We start from the raw sequence: 13,451 nt of genomic DNA on the forward strand, positions 1-13,451 counted from the left end.
ATAAACCATTGGGGTCTGCATTTGCTCACAGGGATGGCTTCAAGTAGGGATTTCACCAGCACTAACTTATCCCCCTTGATGATAACCATCTATTACACCATATTGACATCTCCTTTTCAACCTTAGAAACCATCCACACCCATTATATTTTTTTGCAGTCACTGAATTTAAATAAAGACATAGCGCTGTGATTACAATTGAGCTAAGGACAATTCCACTCAAATGTATCTTCTACTCTAGAAACATTAATTATATCTTTTGTTATATTTGAATCTCAATCAACAATGATTGTCCAACCTGTTCATAGTTTCAGTTCCTCTGTTACACTTCTAGTGAACATCAATTTAACTATTTTAGAAATATTGAAGCGCTATAACAAATCAGTACCACGATATAATGCGATTTAGTTCTTGTTCAATTTTATGTATAAGGGCACCATCCAACAAGATATGCCAAGCAAGGCACACTGAAAGTGCTGTCAATTTCCCATTTATTCTGTTTAATTTCTGCATACTGATTCCTACTGATACCGTTCCAACTGCTTGAAACAATAACATTTTCAAAAGGTCTCTTTCACTCTCACTTCAATTAGAACAGTACCCCTTTTTCTACTACATTCATGCACATATGCTTACATTTCCAATTCTGCAGATTGGTTTTCATGAAATTAACCAATACTTGTTTTGCATCTAACGAATTCACATAACTAAACAAAGCACTGAAAATATCACCAAAACTGAGTGGCCTCTCTAGTATTACAAGAAGATTTATTCAAAAGAAACAAGAAGTTATTTTAAACTACCCTAGACATCTCATTGTCAGTACAGCATGCAGGACTTTTTCTGCCTGCCAGTTTTTGACTTCCGTGAAGTCTTACATTGAAGATCTAATCAAAAGATCGCTGCAAAACTTTAAAGGGGTGTAAAACCCCCAGCATTCAAATGCTTTGATGGCCAGAGCATGAGCCCAACTCAAAGTTTAATCTGAGATGTAATCTCTACAAATATAGAATGCAAACAAATGCACTAAAAACCAAAGAAACCTAGTTCACTGGCCCTTTCCTTCTCAAATGTCTCAAAGTACTCTCTTTCAATTCCTTAAGTGCCTGCATAAATGGTTGGGACATGACAAGACAAATAAATAAAGGGAGAGGAAAATTAGATAAAATGAAACACCCAAACTCAAAAATAAGACCATTACCAAGGCAGGTGGAGGATGATAAACCATTGGGGTCTGCATTTGCTCACAGGGATGGCTTCAAGTAGGGATTTCACCAGCACTAACTTATCCCCCTTGATGATAACCATCTATTACACCATATTGACATCTCCTTTTCAACCTTAGAAACCATCCACACCCATTATATTTTTTTGCAGTCACTGAATTTAAATAAAGACATAGCGCTGCGATTACAATTGAGCTAAGGACAATTCCACTCAAATGTATCTTCTACTCTAAAAACATTAATTATATCTTTTGTTATATTTGAATCAACAATGATTGTCCAACCTGTTCATAGTTTCAGTTCCTCTGTTACACTTCTAGTGAACATCAATTTAACTATTTTAGAAATATTGAAGCGCTGTGTGAACAGTATTTGATTGCATTAATGGCTTCCAATGAGCGTAGAAATTCATTTGGGCTTACATGGGCCTAAGCAGTGGGATTATTCATACAACGACCAGGACACAGCACAGAAAAACAAGTCTATGGTCTTGACCAGATTAGCAGATTATAACAACTAACAAGAAGATGAAATGTGCGGCGTCTGCTAGGGCCAAAATGGTGAAGGAAGGGACTTCGGCTGGTATCCGTTGGGCCAAACTTCAATACCACAAAAATGCCCAGAACTGAAATGGTAGTCAGTGTCCAAAATTAGCAGAAGAAATGAGTGTGGGAAGGGCATATATGTGATCTATTTTGCTTCTGTTGTATTCTAGAGCAGACTTATATTGTATTAATTTTTGGGCTAAAGTTTTGAGTATATTAAATGACTGAACCATGTAGAACCATTGACTTGACTTTACATATATGGTTGTAAGGCCTCCTGGTTTTAGTCATCCATTAAAACAGGGGATATTTGTGCACTAAATGTTCACTCCATGCTTTATTTTTCTGCTGAAAAAATATTTGAATCAACAATAACCTCACAATCATGTTCAAAAGGCCTCTCATTGTCATGCTTATTTGAACTAAGCACTAATCCAGCATTGTAGGCTTCCTATCATTTCCTTGATTTTAGTCTCTACTTCAAAGCAAGATCATTCTAAAGCTACATTTATAAAAAATGATCTATTATTAGTTTTTTGAGTAAAGGTTCGCCTTTTCATTATGCCATCAATCATTCACAACTGATTTGACCTTGCATTATTGATTTTCCCGATGGGAAAACAGACCAATAACAAGTTTATGAAGGCAAAGTAACCCCAAAGCACAGAAGTTGGGATCTTTCTAATGATGGGCATTACTGCAAGGCAGCCAACCACCATCAGAGATTGCAACAAATTACTCAATTGTTGTTCTTTCACCTCAACAGGAAGCAGGTCATCCACGTCCTTGTCAACATTAAAAATTGATTCATCAACTGGGCATCCATATTCCCAGTACTTGCGGCCAACTGAATTGTGGTCTCTTTCAATTCCTTAAGTGCCTGCATAAATGGTTGGGACATGACAAGACAAATAAATAAAGGGAGAGGAAAATTAGATAAAATGAAACACCCAAACTCAAAAATAAGACCATTACCAAGGCAGGTGGAGGCTGATAAACCATTGGGGTCTGCATTTGCTCATAGGCTTCTTGCATGTTTCTGTATAATTGCCCTAAGGTTGAATTTTTCTGCATACTTTTCCAGATTGTTGTCACTAACTTGCTAAGCACCAACTGTAACAAAAGTACTTGTAAGTTACTCGTCTATAAAATGTCTGAATTGTGTCTTTTCCCTGAGAAGCTGCAATTGATAATTCCAATATATTGGTACCTGATGTTTGAGGGTAGCTAAGCCTTTCATGTGCATTGGAGATTCAGGAATAACACCATTTGAAGGAGGTATGCCAACAATACCACATAAAATAGTCTGTCACAATAAAAGGAAAATTTATGAATCCACTAGAGATTTTTTATGGAGGTGAAAACAAAGAATGAAGAGTTAGATCAAGATGTCTTCAGGAGAGCAAAAGCTCTTCCAGAATAGGGTAGCCAGTGATAGTTGAACCTAAACATGAACCCTGACAAAAATTACAACATAGTTCTAAATAATATATATTTACTGTGGTAATGGGCCTTGACACAATCTCTGCAATAATGGCCCTGCTTGATACAACATCATTTTTCAAGGGTTTTTTGTGAACTTTCCTTTAAACTTTTCTATGCAGACTTCTTCCCTTTCTTCTTAGTGATTTCAGTGTAAGTGCTCGGTATACACTCTTTTAAGTGAATCTGTTCCAGCAATGTTCTTTCTGCAGTAACATTCCACCAAGAAAGTTAGCCACTTTATCAGTGGCATTCACACTGGTCACAAATGGCTGAAACATTTTTTTCAACCATTGGAACAGTGGCACTACGAACTTTAGGATCAATTCTATCATCAACTGCTCCAAATTGATCTTGCACATCCTGAATACGTATCGTATAAACAGTGATATACATAACCAATCATTTAAAATGCATACAGTCATTTCCTAGAATAGCGAATCCTTGTTCTGTTAGAGAATCCTAGTCCAAATCTTACAAGAACTAATCAAACTTCTAATTTGAGGACCAATATGATCTGCAATAGTAAAACTTATAATGTATTGCACATCTTCATTGTGCGCCAAAAGCTTTACTAATTCTTTAGCAACAGTGCAATTTGTCTTCTTACCCTCCACAAGTCTTAACAATCAATTCTTCAATTATATGTTTAGCACCCTTCACTTGAAGATAGGATAATTCTTCCCATCAAGCTTAACGTTGGGTAGAGGGATGCTTTAAGATGAAGCTATCCTCCTCCCTTGCTCAACAATTCTCTACAGATCTCATAACAGAACCAAAGGTAATCTCAGGAACAGCGTACTATACTACTATGACAAAGAACCACAATCCTGAAAGAAACATCAGTTTGGTTAGGATCTTCAAACAGCTACCAAGGAATCAAGCAAATGCTGCTCTGCAATTCCAAGACTTCAAGTATCCAGATGCATTGCATTGCTCTATGGCACATCAATGCAATTAATTATGCATAGAAATAACATCTCTATGTAGCGGCACTTAAAATATTACAAAAGGTGATCATTCACTGAGGTACATTCCAAAAAATATATAATTATTGTTGCCACATCATCCAGATTTAGAATAATAATCTATTGGAATGGACACATTGATAAAAATTCCATTGTTGAGTTTGGGTTTGAGTTATTTCTTCCTCTAACTGCTCTCCAAAGCTAACTATTCAAACCAAGTCACCCTTCAATGACATACAACTCACAAGGTTCTCAAAGGCAGAAAAATCAAAAGCGTATAACAGTTAATATGTCCTTTACTGCTCCATTTTCAGGTGAAAGATTCTCAGTAATATAAACAGATCTTCCAATAGTCAACATGTAACAACAACCAAGAAAATATAGGAATCCACCAATAAACTATAATGCAAGGTCTTTTTTCTCTTTTCGAAAGGTTTCCATGAAAAACTTGTTCAAATTCATTTGTAGAGTAAGCACATAAAACGTTAATGTAATTAACCTTGAGCATGGAACATAATTCTTCTTAATCTCCATGATATTCAAGAATCAAACTCCAATGGCAGCATTGGCTTCAACACGTCTTCCTTTTATCCCTTCAGAGCTGCCATGGGTCATGATGGCTTGATCAATGATCGCATGCTCTTAAGACCATACACACCCTAATACCAATTGAAAGAAATAAATAATGATCTAGAAACGAGAAGAAGAAAGAAAGTGGTGTGAAAGGCCCAAAATCAAATCGAGCAAGTGCCCTTGATTATATAGGACTTTAGTGTCAAGATATTTCATCTTTCCTCGGTATATATATTTACATGCTCCCTTAATTTGTTAATGAACTAATTTTGTTAATGAAAGATCAGGCCAAGCAGTTAGACCGGATTTTAATCAAAGTCAGATATACAGCCAAGCAACCATCAAGAACCTTGCTGATATCTAGTGCTGTTTCTGCATGGTGGTCAAATTTGGATCCACAATATCAGCTTGAGTGTGTGCCATTGTTATGCAGGGTCTCAATAGTTTCTTCATTAATCTCCTGGAGCCTTTTAAACCTCACCTAGGGATCTTCACCTATTCTCACATTCTCTCCATTTACTATTCTCCACATTGTACTTAGTTGTAATATGTTAACATAGCCATCTCGATTGTCCTTTGAACCTCCTTGGAAACTACAACCTTGCCATAATAGTGTGTATTTTTTTAAACTCTCAACCTTCTTTTGGTTTGGCTATTTCTTTCCATTTTATGAGGGAGCATCCTTGATTTTAATTATGTAACTTACACACACGTAAGCTATAAATGATAAACTTGAATTTTATTAGGACAATAAGTAATATAACTTTAGATCATTGAAAGTTGCAGTTTGAGTAATGAAGGCATTTCATCCATTGATGAATGAAGGCATTCCTCCATTGGTTGTTGGAGTATATGTGATTTGGTTCATAGTTCTTTTGATGTTTTAAGCCCACAAACTAAGGTTCATCATCAGGACTTTAGTGTCAAGATATTTCATCTTTCCTCGGTATATATATTTACATGCTTCCTTAATTTGTTAATGAACTAATTGTATAACCGGCTGAACATGAATTATAATAGACTTTTGTCATCATTATTAAGCCACAGTAAAAGGGGTAAGCTGATTATGCTTGTCATGATATAAAAGATTCTAAGATAGTAAGATGCAAGTGTGAGAACCCAACCTACAACCTAGACTACTGAGCACAGGGAAAAACTTCAGTTGTTTCTTTGCACTTCATTATTCCTAAGAGATGAAAGCCAACTACAAGTCTACAACTAATCTTTAATCCATCATCTTGCTAAAGACAACTTGTATTATTTTCTATTTTGATGGCCTCTTTGATCCTTCTTTCATAGTAGTTGTTCCATCAACTAGTGAATGTGTGAACATCTTTGAACCAAAAAAGCCCAGCAATAATTTCTCTGTATCGTATGTAGATCCAGTAAACAATGGCTTCATGCATGGTTCTGAAGGACATAATCCAGGGCGTGGTTTCACAGCTACTGAAGCTAGCCTGTCCACTGTGTCATACCTGAATGACAATACCTACAAAGGTACAAACACATTACCCTATCAGAATCCTCAAGAGGTGGCTTCAAACTATGGTTACAACTCAGATCCAAATGATTAGGAAAGATCAGGCCAAGCAGTTAGACCAGATTTTAATCAAAGTCAGATATACAGCCAAGCAACCCATCAAGAACCTTGCTGATATCTAGTGTTGTTTCTGCATGGTGGTCAAATTTGGATCCACAATATCAGCTTGATTGTGTGCCATTGTTATGCAGGGTCTCAATAGTTTCTTCATTAATCTCCTGGAGCCTTTTAAACCTCACCTAGGGATCTTCACCTATTCTCACTTTCTCTCCATTTCCTATTCTCCACATTGTACTTAGTTGTAATATGTTAACATAGCCATCTCGATTGTCCTTTGAACCTCCTTCCAAGCCTGTTGACCTTGCAAATTTCCAGTGCTGTTTCTATATGGTGATCAATTTTGGACATAACATCAGCTTGAGTGAGTATGCCATTGCCAGGGTCTTGATAGTTTCTTCATTAATCTTGTGCTAGGTGTCTTCACCTATTTTCACATTCAATCCATTTCCTATTCTCCACATTGCCAATTGCCCAGCAGAGGAAAAGATTGAACAAGAGCCTTTTAACCATTGAGACATTTGTAATAATTTTATTTGGAAGTCTAATCCATTCCTCCAAAGATCATAGGTCCACATATTTTTGCCCTATGACTTGATGCCACAAACTTGCCCCTGTATTACTTTCCATATGCTCTTGGAAATTACAGCCTTGCCATAATAGTGTGTATTTTTTTAAACTCTCAACCTTCTTTTGGTTTGGCTATTTCTTTCCATTTTATGAGGGAGCATCCTTGATTTTAATTATGTAACTTACACACACGTAAGCTATAAATGATAAACTTGAATTTTATTAGGACAATAAGTAATATAACTTTAGATCGTTGAAAGTTGCAGTTTGAGTAATGAAGGCATTTCATCCATTGATGAATGAAGCACTAACGAAGGTGCAGAACAGTTTATAGGCCCAAAACCTGACAGGATCAATCCCAGCTTTCAAGCAGCAATATTGCCTGTAACTTCAACAATTATATTTTCTAATAGTGCGGCAATACAATAAAGTATTTCCTGGTTTGCTGTGCATTACAAGTACCATGTAGGTACAACAGTCGTGAAATCAGATACATTATGGAAAAACGACCAAAGGCAATCTCTCAGATTTCTCTAACACTGTAGTGTTGATGAAATTCCACTGCTTCAAAGTGCTTACAAGTATTGTCAAACGGCAGTACATTCTAAATTTACTCATATTACACTTGAGAACTAGAACACATACCGCTTGAGAAGAGAGTTGTTGCCGCTTCAAGTACCTCAAGCTCAAACTAGTCTGTTGTTCTTTCTTGCATCAAAAGAACTGAGTACAATAAGAAACAAGTTCCATGAGTATAAAATCAACAAATACAAATGAATATTACATTTTTTATCATCACCCAACGAACAAGAACCAAACAAAACTCAAGTCTAAGGGAAGGTTTATCAACTTGATGTCGAAAGAAGTACCATGAACAGGTATACCCCATCTTCCGGAAAGAGATTGCAATCCCTGAGAAAAGAAATCATCTTGTTGTCTACCACAGTACAAACTATCGACATCTGAGACAAAAATTCATTCCCAAGTAGTCCAAAGCACCTCATAGCAGTTTCTCTATTACAAATCAGACAATATTAATACAACAGATTTCTTGCCTTGAAAACTTTTCAAAAGGTCTATACAAAACTTGAACTACAGTCTATACAGACACTGTGTTCAATCCAGATTTTGATTACAAACACCATTGAGGCCATACGGTATCTCCAATTTTTCACATCATTGAGGTCATCAGTATCTCCAGTTTCAAACAGCATTCAGGCCACATTTGATATAAATAGTGCTAACTAACCCATGACTCAGGCAAGAAAACACCCAATTCCCCCACTCAACCCTATGAACCAGCCCATACTTGGCAACATGACTATAACGCTCCCTCTCACCATAAAAGACATTTGAGACAATTGTACCGAGATCAAGCTTAATGAAAAATATGAACAATACAACAATCATTGCCTAGATCTTTCCAACACGAACAATACATGGGAATCAGAAGCAAGAAGTTGCCTTCTCCATCACAATATTCATCTTGGGATACTGGCAGACTGCAAACATCCAAATGCTATAATATTTAGGGTAAGTACTGATAACTTTCCAGCTCAACAACACAACAAAAGGGAGGACACAGACAATCATAAAAAGAGTAAGCAGATCACGGCTACTTACCCCATGCTTGAATATCAGCAGAGTTAATATACCTTTTACACGAACATGAGAATATCAGCTTGAGAAACTACAAGATACTGCCACATTCCTCAGCAGCTCCTGCCTCAGTTTCTTACTTTACAGCATTAAAAATGTAGCAATGCATAAGTCTTAAAGACCATAAAGTTGACAAAGATTCAAACATACAATCACACATCCAAACTGAATGAATCAAAACAACATTACATGCAAGCAAAATTTTGAAGCCTGTGCACAACACGACCTTTTGATGAAAGATGCTACTTAATCAACCTAAACAAGTCCAGACATTCTTCAAGGAAAGCCACAAACAAAGTTACAAGGAAAAGGAAAATTCAACTCATTCAACAGTCATCTCCTTTATAAAAGACCTCTACATCAAATAATGAGTTGAACATTTACTCTTGAAAAGAACCTTCTAATGTTAGTTATACTAGACAATCCCAAAATCAAAAATGTGACCAGCAGACAATCAAGATCTGATCAGCAATAATAGCTGTCGTAGAAATATTGGCAAAAGTTCAACTGCCAATATACATGAAATAAATGCCATATATATATGATTTGCATCGACTAAACGCTGTGGAGTAACATGATCTTGGTTGGAAAAAGGAGCATGTAGTGAAAAAAAAGGTTGGAATATAAATCAGACCATTCAGTAAAGCAAATAAAATGATGTTTGGAACAGCAAGGGGCTATTAACAGCCATTCGCACTTTTTGCTTGGGAAGGGAAATCAAGAATTCTTCTATTTTTTCCCAGATCCACCTATTGGAAGATCCAGGCTCCATGTTTCCATAAGTCCAGATGCTGTATGTTTCCCATATACTTTAAGGGCCCTACAACCCTATCTTTTGCCAATAAAAATAACTACTGCGCCACATTTTAGACAACACAAATCTAATATTTTCTAGCAGTCTGCATTTCTGGGTTTGTGAGAATAATTTGGAGCCACGGTTATATTTGCTTCCAAACCAACGGAAGCATTCAACGTTCACTGGCAAAGTGATTATCACCCCTGTTCCAACTGCAGAGGCATGAATCCACCTAATTTGGCCTTCCAGAACAACTGATAATCTGTATCATACTCAGCAACTATTTTCTCTTGTACTTCAAACTTGAAGAAAAACAAGACATATGAAGCCAACTTACCCTGATTCAAAAGCCGGCTACAGATGGGCAGGACCTGCATAAAGGGGCCTAATTTCTCGCGCTCAGCCAACAATTCTGTCAAGTACCGAATGTTGTTGTTGCTGCTGCAGTGGCATGAGCCATTCAAATCCAAGAAACAATGGATACCAAAACAAGAGAAGAATAAGCGGATTGAAATCTGAAAATGCAAGAATATCGCACCGAAACTGCTGCTGCTAACTAGAACATTTAGATTTGTGAACTAGGATGAAAAAACCTATTTCAAAACCATTTTTATACAGGGACCCAAGGAGCCATATACACCAAAACAACGGGCTGAATCCGTGAAAACAGGGAGCCGCCCTCCATTTGAAAACAAATTAAGCTCCGCCCTCCATTTCAAAACAAATCTAACATCCCATGACCAAATCGACCCTCACAAACCACTCCCAAACCAGAAAACCCAAACTGTAAATCAAAAATGGCGATTTTGCTCTCCCAAACCGGGAGCAAATATCAAAATGGGGCGATTTTGATCAAATACGATTCCGCAAATATCAAAATGGGGCGATTTTGATCAAATACGATTCGGTTAGTTTATCCGCCCTGGGCTAAAATAAAAAAATAAATTAATTTTTAAATAAAATATGGGCTAATTATATAAAAAAGTTTTTATTATTTTAATTAAAAATTCGCCCTATTAAAATATAAAAAGCCTTAAATTTCGCCTTTGGGCTATTATTCGCCCCTAAAATTAACCTTGTTCACTACTGACTCCCTGAAATTCTACTTCTCATATGAGGAAATTGATCACATCATCATATTCCCTGCGAAAAAATGAGAAGAATGAGTATAAAGTCGAGTTGTTTCTGTCACCTTCAAAAATTGGCCCTCAGGGAATCTTTTAGATTCCTCATGATTCCAAAAAGATCCCTCTTTGCAAATTGACTAAAGATCTACTACTCAGATCAAAAAAATGATCACGCCATCAAACTTCTGGTGAAATTCTAGTTCGTTTGAGTATAAACTTGGCATAAATCTGACACTATGAAATTCTTCCCTGCAGGGAATATTTTAGATTCCACACTGATTCTGCATGGAACATTTTGTCTAGAAAAATGTGCCCCATCTGGACCAGGGTTTGTGTGGTCTCGTTTCGTCTCATCTCCTACATTTGACCCCCTGTTCGAATGGAAAATTCATGTTTTATATAAAAAAACCGACAGAGTTCTCAAAGCAAGGGTCGTTGCCCTGTTGGCAACTGGTCTCGGTTGTTACAGGGTTCGCCCAAGGTCAAGACCTGGGACCTCCATTTAATCTTGGCATGTTTTTGTTTTAACTTGGGAGCATTTTAATATTGGGGTCATCTGTTGGCGAGCGACCTCAATCAATGCAGGTTCAACTCCCGCCAACCTTGCACAACACGTCATGGTTGTTGGGCCTTTGACCCTTATATATTTATATATAATATGGTTGGGGCTTGATTGGCCACGTTTGACCATCGTCCAACCGACCCATTTAATAATTTGCTTATTTTGTATATTTTTTAAACAAATTAGTAAAATAAAATCCGTTGGATTTTTAAGGTCACCGACAAAATTAAAGAGGCGACAAATTCGCCCGTTCCAGCCATCGGAATCCATCGCCGATAAGTGCCAAATTATTGTCTCGTTATTGGCCACCAAATGTAGGGGCTTCCGCCAAATTTAGCTGGGCCTTCAATTTTAGTGGACCTCCAAATTTAGTTGGCGCTCCTGCTAAATTTAGCCAATGGGCCTAGTTTTACCAACAACTTGATTGGCAATTACTTTCACATACGAAATCAGGTTGAGGTAACGTTTGCACCGTTGGAAATCTTACAACGAGCTGTTTAATCTGACCCTACTTTCATTTCAATATAATAAGTTTTATTTTTGAGCCTTTCCTGAGCCCTCTTTAATTTTTGAGCCTCTCTGGAGCCACTTGAATCATTCCTCCCCATTGAGGAGATTTTGGTCCTCCAAAATCCTAAACATAATATGCAATCTGATGTGCTCCCTTATCTGCACAACTAGTTCCCTGACAGACCGCACTTCCTTCTCCTTCACCTTTGTTCTTCAAATCTATAAGTGATGAACTGACCCCCGCATCCTCTACAAACTTGTAGTACAATATTTGCAAACTACATGTTCAATTATATGATCAACCATGAACCACACATCCCCATACTTTCCAAGATTTTATAACACACTCTCTTTGGTCAAGTGTACATCATAATAGATATCAATACCCCAGATATCAACAAAAGGCCAAAAACATCATCGTTGTGTTAATAAGCGATGGAAAACACATCATCACTTTTACAATTATATCACAACACATGTTTTACAAAATGTAGCTGTGACAAGCTACTATATCTAGTAAAACTATCTCTCACTCATCAAAGTGAATGGGTCATCATATTGGAACTGATTCGTTTGTTGAACAACTTTTCCAACTGGTTCCTGTACGGGCACTTTGTCCTTGAGATGCTTCTTTGGATGGAGGATCCAACATGTGGCTCTTTGATGTCCATCTTTGTTTCAATCGCTGCAAGAATTCTTCTTCCTCTAGATCTACATAACCTTATTCTTTCCCTGATGGGGAGAAGACCTTTCAAGTCTAGTCCTCTTCATTGTCGCCATTCTCTTCTAGCACTCAACAATGACATGGTTATACAAGCCACAAAAAACTAAATGGTTTTCTACGCCATGATTTCTTCTCATCAGTAAGAATATGCTTGTAATCAAAATGAACTTTAGAATACTGAGACTTTTTATACCTTGCTTTGGCTTTCTCTTTGGAATGCTCACTCCCATTTGGAAATGACTTGCAATCATGATCACTAGAGGCTTGTGAGGTACCCTCAACATCCTTCATTGTCTCAGACTTGTTGCATGAAGATTCTCATGTCTCTTCCTTTCTGACATAGCCCAATCCTGCATGTCGTGGTAATTCCACCACTTGGATGGGATTCATAATGCCTTTCCCATTAGCTCCTAGGCCCTTGCCTTCATATCCCATCTTTTTCAATAATATTGAACCAATGTTCGTTGTGTGCCTTTCAAAAGCACCCAAATAATCATCATCATGTGAAAATGAAACTAAAGAACTACCAACATTGTTTACCTCAACTGTCAATTCTAGAGCAGGTGATGATGGCTTCGCTAAGCCTTTGTTGCGCTTCAACTCTTCCAATGCTTCTTCCGTGGCTCGTAATTGAAGTCGCAATTTCTGCTTCTCCTCCTTTGATTCTTGTAGAAGTCCCCTCAATTCAACATTCTCTGCTTGAAGGCTTCCTTTGATCTCTTCATTTGAGTGATGAGAAGAAGATGATGAAGAAGTATATTCACTCGAAGATGGAGATGGAGTATCGTCCTCTGCTCTTTCTTTCTTTTGTTCGTCTCTTGCCATTTTCTCCTCATAATCTGCATACATTATATCCACCATGTGTGTCATTCTAAGGAGTTCCTCGTAGAGATCTTTGTGATCTTACATTCTCCTTCTTGTTGCACGTTCAATATTTGGTCATCATTCACACTTGCAATTCACATCAGTGAGAACACTGCTCTAGTACCAAATTTAATCTAGATTCTCTCCGCTATCAAAATTAACCAAGATCTTTTACTTCTGCGATGTTAGCAGAATTGTATGTGAAAGAGTATGAAAAACCACATGTGCATACTTTAAATAAGAGGAAAC

At 37.2% G+C, this 13,451-nt stretch overlaps 1 protein-coding gene and 1 long non-coding RNA gene across 2 annotated transcripts; both read right to left on the reverse strand.

The window, feature by feature from the left end:
• Nucleotides 1-703: 703 nt before the first annotated feature.
• On the reverse strand, nucleotides 704-1,343 carry LOC149253451 (uncharacterized). The gene is made up of 2 exons (XR_016266203.1): nucleotides 1,201-1,343; nucleotides 704-1,105 (listed from the first exon to the last, which is right to left on the reverse strand). It is a non-coding gene; the product is annotated as an uncharacterized LOC149253451 (long non-coding RNA).
• A 1,173-nt stretch (nucleotides 1,344-2,516) lies between these two features.
• LOC149253452 (putative boron transporter 2) lies at nucleotides 2,517-3,341 on the reverse strand. The gene is made up of 4 exons (XM_089456841.1): nucleotides 3,270-3,341; nucleotides 2,981-3,076; nucleotides 2,746-2,883; nucleotides 2,517-2,650 (listed from the first exon to the last, which is right to left on the reverse strand). The coding sequence occupies exons 2-4, from the start codon at nucleotides 3,014-3,016 to the stop codon at nucleotides 2,525-2,527; spliced, it is 300 nt and encodes a 99-aa protein (XP_089312967.1). The 5' UTR covers nucleotides 3,017-3,076; nucleotides 3,270-3,341; the 3' UTR covers nucleotides 2,517-2,524.
• Nucleotides 3,342-13,451: the final 10,110 nt, after the last annotated feature.

Source organism: Pinus tabuliformis, chromosome 7, assembly GCF_031772625.1.
Source record: "Pinus tabuliformis cultivar Carrire ecotype Pingquan chromosome 7, CPIR1, whole genome shotgun sequence".
Lineage (NCBI taxonomy): Eukaryota > Viridiplantae > Streptophyta > Pinopsida > Pinales > Pinaceae > Pinus > Pinus tabuliformis.

Excerpts from the sequence above, each read along its gene's own strand:
- LOC149253452 (XM_089456841.1), bottom strand. The coding sequence starts at position 3,016 with ATGCACATGAAAGGCTTAGCTACCCTCAAACATCAG. Across the intron at positions 2,884-2,980 it reads TAGCTACCCTCAAACATCAG|TTGGTGCTTAGCAAGTTAGT; the intron begins GTACCAATATAT and ends CTTTTGTTACAG. Across the intron at positions 2,651-2,745 it reads ATCAGCCTCCACCTGCCTTG|GCACTTAAGGAATTGAAAGA; the intron begins GTAATGGTCTTA and ends CCATTTATGCAG.